The sequence below is a fragment of the Tupaia chinensis genome, unplaced genomic scaffold (genome assembly GCF_000334495.1).
Source record: "Tupaia chinensis unplaced genomic scaffold, TupChi_1.0 Scaffold000216_1, whole genome shotgun sequence".
NCBI classification, from domain to species: domain Eukaryota; kingdom Metazoa; phylum Chordata; class Mammalia; order Scandentia; family Tupaiidae; genus Tupaia; species Tupaia belangeri.
Genome location: NW_006159691.1, coordinates 2,267,855 through 2,276,817, shown reverse-complemented (window position 1 = coordinate 2,276,817; position 8,963 = coordinate 2,267,855). Strand labels below are relative to the sequence as shown.

General features: G+C 41.2%; 1 protein-coding gene across 1 annotated transcript in view; it reads right to left on the bottom strand.

The window, feature by feature from the left end:
* The window catches only part of PTPRT (protein tyrosine phosphatase receptor type T), a 1,472,724-nt gene that overhangs the window by 772,869 nt on the left and 690,892 nt on the right, over nucleotides 1-8,963 (bottom strand). The window contains exon 5 of the mRNA XM_006147596.1: nucleotides 4,891-4,972. Within this exon, the coding sequence (XP_006147658.1) occupies nucleotides 4,891-4,972 (82 nt within the window). The remainder of the gene's footprint in view (nucleotides 1-4,890; nucleotides 4,973-8,963) is intronic.

Here is an 8,963-nt window from a genome sequence, read left to right as displayed (position 1 = left end):
ATGGGGTTAACAGAAAACTGGTTGTGCATCTGGGGCAAAATGCCTTGATGTTGGTGACATTTAAACTCCTGCAGATGTCAGTACAGCATCTGAAGACATATTATTGTGCCCTTTATCTCGCTCTTTAAACCTGACAGTGCTCAGTAGGAAGCCACACAATTGAGGAAAAAAGCTCAGCACACATATTAGAAATGCCTTGTAGATGCTCTGTAGGTTCTGGGACATGGCCCTGCAAGATTGTGACCAAAAAAAAGTTTAAAAAAAATTCTAAAAGTCAACTCAGAGCTGGAAACTTTGAAACTGAGTGGAAAATCATGCTGACATTTATCATATAAGGTTGTAACTGTGGTGGCCTTGCTAATGGCTAACACCAAGAAACAGCAGTGGAGGGTAACCAAGGCTAAAATACTTTTAGAATAACACAAAAATGTTAAATGGGCTATAAAATATATACAAGAGGGGTCAGTGTAAAAGAAAAAAATAATTTCCTTTGAGTATTATGCCTGGCCTCAGTTACTGTTTCTGAAAACTGTGAGGTAAGCATGTTTTGACTCCAATCAATTGAGGATACAATTGCAAATAAGGTTCTAACCCCCCTGGAACTTTCGGAATACTTAGTGGAATCACTTACTAATAAATTCTGACCATATGTTAATAGAAAGTCCCAAAGATATAAATGGAATGCATATTTTCCAATATAGTCAAAATTTTAGCAATCTATGAGTGAAGTCATCAATACATTAATTCTAAAGCTGCGTATTGAGGACAAGCACTTACAAAAAACAGTCCAGAAGCCAGTAGCAGGTTAAATGACCCATGATCCCACAGTCAGGAGGCAGCATGTTTAGTTCTGCTAAGATGTACCACCTTCTTAAACCAGAAATCTGGGAGTGTACCATCTTCCATGTCTCCATCTCATAATCCAAGCCATTAAATAAAGCCAATTAGCTGAACCTTCTAAAAAACTCTCTGATCTGTCCACCTCTCTTACGTCTCTATGTTCTATGTTTCCATGTATCCCTGTCTACCATCTGTTATATGCTAATTATAATCTCCAGAAGTTCATATGTTTAAGTCCTAATTTCCAGTACCTCAGAATGTGACTCTATTTGGGGATAAAGCCTTTAAAGATGTGGTTAAGTTAAAATGAAGTCATCAGATTGGATCCTAATCTAATCTAATATCCTTATAAGAAGATATTTGGACAAACAGAGAGGTACCAAGGACCTGTATGCATAGAGGAAAGGTCATGTGAAGATACAGTGAGAATACAACCATCTACAAGCCAAGGGATAGGCTTAGAAGAAACTAAGTCTTCCAACACCAGGTTAAATATTGGACTTCCAGCCTCTAGAATTGTAACAAAATTCACTTCTGTTGTTTAGGACACCTGATCTATGGTATTTTGTGATGGCAGCCCTAGCAAACCAATACACCATGTGTTACATCAACATATCATACAAAGGGCTTGTAAAAAGTTCATAGAAAATGGAATTAAAGAACAATTATTTTGGTGCAAACCATTTTAAAATTCATGCAAACCTTTTTATAATATGCATTGTTCCAAACTTTTTGAAGACCTTAATTACCTCATTATTTGTTTTATTTTCAGTCTTTTTTCACATCAATGGAAGCCCATGAGGACAGAGAATAAATCTGTCTTACTCCCATAACCCAGAACAGTGTCTGGCACAGGGCATATGCTTGGTAAATGCTTATTGGGGTGATAATGGCTATCGTTCAACCACCCTGGTTGGGGCCACCACTATCTCTTGTATGACTCTAGAACTTTCTTCCTCTTAGGTCTCCTGACTTCTCTATGGCCCTTTAACTCATTCTCTACAGGGCAGCCCAAGTTATCCTTTAACAATTAAATGAGAACATATCAACTTCCAGCATAAATCCCTCCTGCAATGCCTCTCTGTACTTAAATGAATTAAAATGCTCACAGCAATGGCCAAGGCCTGAACTTGCCTGGCCAACATGTACTTGGACCTCTTTCTTCTGTGCTCTCCATGCTCAGGACATGCTGGCAGCACCAAGAGTCCATCTGCATGGCCCCTGTGCTTGCTACTGCTTCTGCCTGGAACGTCTCTTCCCCTAATTATTTCACAGTAAACTCCTTATGATTCCAGTATAAGTTAGCATCATATCCTCAAAGAAAACTCCACTGGCCACTCTATCTCAGGAGTCTTCTCATATCCTAGTGGCTCTTATCTACTATATTCACAATACCTATCACTATCTGAAATAACTAGTTACTTAACATTACTTACTTATCTAAAGCCTTTACTCTCTCTGGCCCTCCTGCTAAGCAAATTACATGACACACGATCCCAGTCAGGAAGCAGAATGTTCAGTCCTTGTCCATGAGGACAAGAACATAACCTTTTTAATTGCTTACGTATCCCCTGTGCCAAATAAGTTCTTGACTATATAACTGGTGTTATAACTTATTTGCTGAAGAAAGGATGGATAAAAATCTGAGCTAGGTATGGACTGACTGCTGGTCCTCAGGAAGGGGCCTCTATTAGTTCTGCTCAATGACACAAGATTCACAAGCTGTATGATGTATATCTACATATGACTATATATTGGGTCATTGGAAAAGTCATGACAATTTTTGCATAGAAAAACACATTATGCCTTTTCTCTGACAACCCAATACAATATCACTATTTGTCTATAGAGTTAAGTGTAATTTTTCCAAATCTAGCAACTCTTACAGGATCCTCAGATGTGAGTTCCGAGAAGTGTATGCTTAATTTATACAAGCATCAAGGTTGAGGTCAGCTGAAGTATACTGCAGAGGAATGAAGCTGGGGCACATCTTCCTGAGTTATATCCCACAGTGCATTTACTAGGTAACTGGTTCTCAGCAATGCTGAAACCATGCAATCCACACTCTTCAGTAGAAAGAAGATGCAGTTCTAAGGAGAATTCTAGACTCAGGAGCATCCCAAATGAGAGGAGTTTCTAAGAGCAGCCATGAAACTTTGGGGAGCTGGGGGTGGACAGGGGATCCAAATGCCCTCTCCCAAGAAGATTTATCAGAAAGAAAGAAACATTTGCCTGTGTTGGAAAACCATGCACAGCACTTATAACTAACACAGAGCTTTACCAGTCTAGGTTTGAAGGTGGTTAAGGCTGAGACAAAGACCGGTCTCAAAGTTAGGGGTCATGGTGGATGCAAAAATTCCCATTAGAGCACAGAGCTTATTTCAGACAGACTGCCTCAAAACTGGCACTGCTGGGTTGAGTATGAGCAGTGAGATGGGCTACAGTTAAAGGAGATATCTCCTGACACAGTCACCCAGTCTTAGGTTAAAGACTGTTCGCCAATGGGCAGTTAGTGCTGAGTCCCAAGAACTGAGGGAAGGAAGATTTAATCCTAATGAAGGGGACTCAGCTACATTACTACACAAAACCCTGTGTGGCTAAAGGCATTTCTGGGACCATTTTCTCAGGAGGTCCACTTCACCAGACATATTCCCTAGGCAAAACTGAATCAATAGACCTATCTGAGAAAATCTTGAAGGTTCAGGGAAAGTCCCAGAGGGAAGGTACTCTTAAACCAGAGTAATGTAGCATCTAGTAGGATCTCAGCATTCCTAAGCTGCTGGCTGATTCTGAGAAAGGAAGTCTCTTTTGCACAGACAACAAACATAGCTACTCAAAATATTTCCTGCAACTTAGAGCTTGTCCCAAATTCTCCTAGGGAAGATATTCTAAGGCAATGAGTTAGACAATGGCATTCTAGCACTTGGCAGAAAGTGATATTTGAGGGTCTGAAGAATTCATCCACCACCTTGGTCAGGGCAGCAGAAGTGGAAAGAGTCATTTCAATGAAAGCATTTTGTTTGGGGCTAAAATGATAATGGTCTCAAAAAGCAAGGATTGAAAGGCAAGCAAGGAGAAGGCACATGACATCCTTTAAGGCAGCAGCAAACTACACCACCGCTCATAGCATGACTCATGGCCAAATGGGGAGAGTAGAGAGAGCCTCGCTAGAGGTAACCTAAAACTGTATGGCTGCCAAGAAACTAAGGGCAATCTCCAAACTGCAAAGCAGTAACAAACTCATGGGTCGGACATCACAATTACCCCTCTCATGGGCTGCCACAATCCTCATGCATATCTCTTTCATTACAGTCCTCCCAACCAAATGTTTCTAGATCTGATGTCACCTCATCTACCTGAGATGTTTTCCCCCTCTGGAATTTAGTGAACCCAGGAACTATATCTCTCTACTGAAACATGTTCAAGTATCTTAGATTAAATACGGCAAAAAGAGAGAGCTTCACAGGGAAAGCGGATGGGCATGGAGGAGTGATATGCCTTTGAGGACTCTTGACACTATACTATGAGTACCAACCACTATGAGAAATCTCTCCCTACGCCTACACAGAGCTGATGAGTGTATTTAAAATTATTTTTAAAGAATTAATAGCTTTGGGGTACTTTTCCCTGTGAGTGAACAGTGTGCTAATTTGCTCAGTGTTTTGGTGGAGTTCTTTTTTTAAAACAATTGCACAAGATTCTATCCAAAGCCCTCTAATTCTTCCACTTCAGTGGTCTGAATCCCACTAATAAACAATCAGGACTTTAGACTCTTTTAATAATGGAGAGAGATTCAAACGACGATGTTTTGCCACTCTCTGCAAATTCCTGGAGGTGCTGCCTGTTGAACAGGCCAGCAAAATTATGGATTTATTCAGGACTGATTGCATTGAGTATGTAAGCATTTTTGAAGGATTTAAGAGAGAGAGAGAGAGGGGAGAGAGAGAGGGAGAGATGTTTGTGAGCTGAATGAATAGAGGGGATTGCAGCCTCTGAATTACCCAGTCTGGCACGGAGCGAGGCTGTATTACGAGGAGGGAATAGACTTACTGCACGGATGAGCAAGGACCCGGACCTCGTCCACAGCGATGTAGCCAGGATGACCCTTCAAAGAGACGGATTCAAATATCACCTGCAACACACAGGGTGGGAGTCAATTTCACAGGTGCAGTTGTAGGGCATTCATTAGAAGAAGCTGCCCAGACCCAAGACCCTTTGTGTTTCTGCCTCCCATCGGAATCAACCAGACAGACTTCACATTAGGACAGAACACTACACTGACGACCAACTTGGGTTTTCAAAATAAGGTAAAAAGGCCACACTCTTTAAAGCGTCAAAAGAAGAGTCAGCCACATGGAACATTTTTAATGGATTTCAGAAATAATGTTTAGATGCAAGGAAAACAATCCAAACATGGCCTGGAGACCCCAGTCTGCACCTTACCCTTTGTGGTTGCCAGTGAAGCACAGAAAAGAACCACTTCCTAATATTTTGACTTTTTATATGAAGAGTGAGAGAGATACCTTCCTTGGAAGCTAGCAAGTTAAGGAAGGAGGGTTGACCCTGATTTGATTCTGCATTCCCAAGGAAGATAATCCATTTGAATTTCTCAATAAGACCTCTTTTATTTTTATTATTATTTATTTAATTTTATTTATTATTACTATTTTTTTTAAGTTTGACCAGAGAGAAACAGAGAGAGAGAGAAAGCAAACCACCAGGTCTGGGACTGAAACTGCGATTGGCCATGTGGGAGTCCAGCACCTCAACCACCATGCCGCCTGCCAGCTTCTCAATAAGACCTCTTAAAAATATGCAGCAACCTACATTTTGGTACCTAGGAAGAGAAGGTAACAAGTCCTTTAAATTCTCAAGTCTAACTGCCACCCTAAACACTTATTTTCATAAGGATTTTATAATTTAGTAAACAGCTTTTCTAAATGTCACTCAACAACTACCTTCACTCAGGAGATGCAAATATCTGTGTGGACAACATGGAAAATACCCTTCACCTCAACAACTCAAAGAGACTTTTCCTCCAACCTACTTGATCACACTCATTCTTGGCCTTCTCAACTCCAGAGACTAGAAAGCTCATTTTCCTGTACTCTGATATAATCTCCTATTTTGAAGGCTTCTCTCAATGCATTCCTCTTTTACCTGTTCCTCATGCTCACATGGTACCTTGCACTCCCTCCTTTTCTAGAATCTACATGCCTGCCCTGATTTCTCAACAAGTTCATTCCACCACCTTGACTAATCACCCATACAATTCCTGCTCAAAGCCTCATTTTTTTGTGTGTGCCTTTATCTCGACTTTGCCACACTTATCTGAAATCTGCCTTCTCCACTAATAAATATGTCCCCATGTCAACATCCACCCATTCAATATCAACAGATACCCATAGCGGAGAGAGATTGTCTTTTAACTTTTAACTTCTGACCTAACCTACATCCACCCAATCACTGTCTCTTCTCTGCAAGGAATGCTGGGGCATCCGACCCTTAGTGTTTCATGTTCCAGCCTTTTGGTTCTTCTCAGTTTTCTCTCTTTAGTCTACATCTCTAAACCCTCCCTTTGACTCTTGACCTTGAGTTATTTGAATGCTTGGACTTTTCCTATCTTTAAAAACTGCCCTTTAGCAATTATTTTCTAGTATTATCCAGATGTTGCAATTACACTGAAAATTCTCAATAGTTTTATCTTTACTCACTCTCAACACTGTCTTACTTGCCACTGCATAACTTCAACATTCTATCCCCAACACTTCTCCCAACACTTCTCTCATGGCAGATACTAGTAATATAATTGGTAATTTTGTTTTTAAGAGAGATTTTTGCTATAGGGCACATGCACTCACTGGAGAGACAGAGAGACAGAAAGCGAGAAATCACTCCCCCCCTACGGGGGTGGTGGTGGGTGAGGGATGGCCACTCAACTCCTTCTCCACTATTTTCCTCTTAGGATTTTGGGCACACATGCATACATGCCTGGTGTGCGTTTTAAGCTGCTGGGTACAGGAATCAAACTGAGGTCAACTACAGGGGAATACAGCAATGTAATCATTATGACATCTGCTGGTCCCCTATTAAATTAATGATACTTTTCAATCTTTATCTTACTTGAAGAAGGAAGACATTATAGAACTTGTGATCTGGATCAGAATGCCTGGATTTGAGTCCTGACTGTGCTGCTTACTAACATGTGACCTTGGGTGAGTTACCCTCGTGTTCTGTACCTCAGTTTCTTTATCTTTAATGATGGTTTCTATCTCAGTGAGTAACTTTTCAGATTAAAGGACTTAACCATTGAAATACAGTGGGGAGAACATGATTAACAGCTTACTGTATATAATGCTACAAATGGTTGAGATGATGGGTATACTAATTACTCTGATTTAATCGTTTCACATCGTATTCATGTCCTGAAAAATCACATAATAACCATTGTTATGTTAATAAAAAGCTATTAAATCAAAAAGAGGGGGGAGTGAATGCCTTACAGAGAACAATGTGTGGCACATGACACATTCTCAATAAATGTTTACTCTATTTATTACTATATGCCCAATCTTCTAAATTATCAGTGTACATGGTTTCTCCCTCTCTGAATTACTCCCCAGCTTAGGCTCTAATGACACTTCACTCTCATGTTTTCTGCCATAAATCTGGGACTATTCTACCACTGATTCGTAGGTGCTTTACCTTTTCCATCCACTCTTCAAGTGTGGGCTTTCTCTGTTCATCGTTTTACTGCATAAGCTTCCTCTTCCATGGCCACTGAGTCACAAACCAAGCCCAGCTCTTCACCCTACACCTGGAGTCCCCAATCCCTGGGCTTCAGACTGGTGCCAGTCCATGTCCTCTTGGGGGCTGGCCACAAACTGATGCTGGTCCATGAGCCACACATCAGAGGGTGGGCAGCAGGTGAACAGCAAAGCTTCCTTCCTTTCTGTTTTCAGCCACTCCCCATCACTTGCATGGTCTCTTGGGCTCTGCCTCCTGATGGATCTGCAGTAGTGTTGGGTTCATGGGAGTGTCAACTGTATTATGTGATTGTTTCATTGCATAGTACAGTGCGGTAGTGGTAGAAATGGGGTACACAGTAGATGCAATGCCCTTGGATCATCCCCGGGACCAGCTCACTCTCCCCCATCTGAGGAAGGATTGTCTTCCATGAGGCCAGTCCCAAACTTTAGTCTCATTCATGTAGCTCACAGTTCTGTGTTTCTATCTAGACACACTGATGCCTCATATGCAATCAGTATGCAACAGATTTGAGCAGCTTCCCTCTCAGACCTCTTCTCTGTTGCTCATGGACTATGCTTTATAAAATACAGAACTCGGTAGGTAGTACTATGATGCAACCAAGCTGGAGACCTGGACATCTGCTGGGATTTTCCTTCTGCCTCATCCTTTACCTTCATTTTCTGTTTGATTCTACCTTATTAGCATTTCTCAAATCTGCCCATGCCTTCCCATCTCTGTTATTAGGATGAGCCACAAGCAGCAACATTTTTTGTAGGTCAAAATCAGATGGACATCAGTGGTACTGTTCTGATTCAAATGATCATCATTTTTCATCTCCACCACCTTGAAACTTCTGAAGCTACTTTCTGCCTCCTGTCTTTAACCCTTCAGTTTAAGCCTGTGGATGGAATGTTAGGCGGGTAATGAGACCAACAGAACAAACTCTACGTGCACCTTTTTGTGGTCCCTCTGGTCCCTCCAGGTCAGTGGATTCAAATGTAAGTAGTCTCAGTAGGACCTGGAGCTCCAGCAGCTAAAACAAGTGAGCAGAGAACCAGCAGAAAGGGTGGTAATGGCTGGGAAGAGGCAGCTTCCTTGGGTGGTAATATCTAATGAAACAGCATGTGGCTACTAGAAATTATGTGAAGTGACTGGGGATGAGAGTTGCATCAAACATGGAGTAGCTGCATGAGAAGGACCTTCATTTTGGTTTATAAGAAAACTGAGTCCTTCAAAAGACTTAACTAAAACTGAGCATGATGAAGGGGTGAAGTCTGTCAAAATGTAAACGTGAAAGATGTCTCATCCCACAGACGGGAAAGTTAACAGAAGGTCTTTCTTTCTTTTTTTTTTTTTTCCTTTTTTTTCTTTGT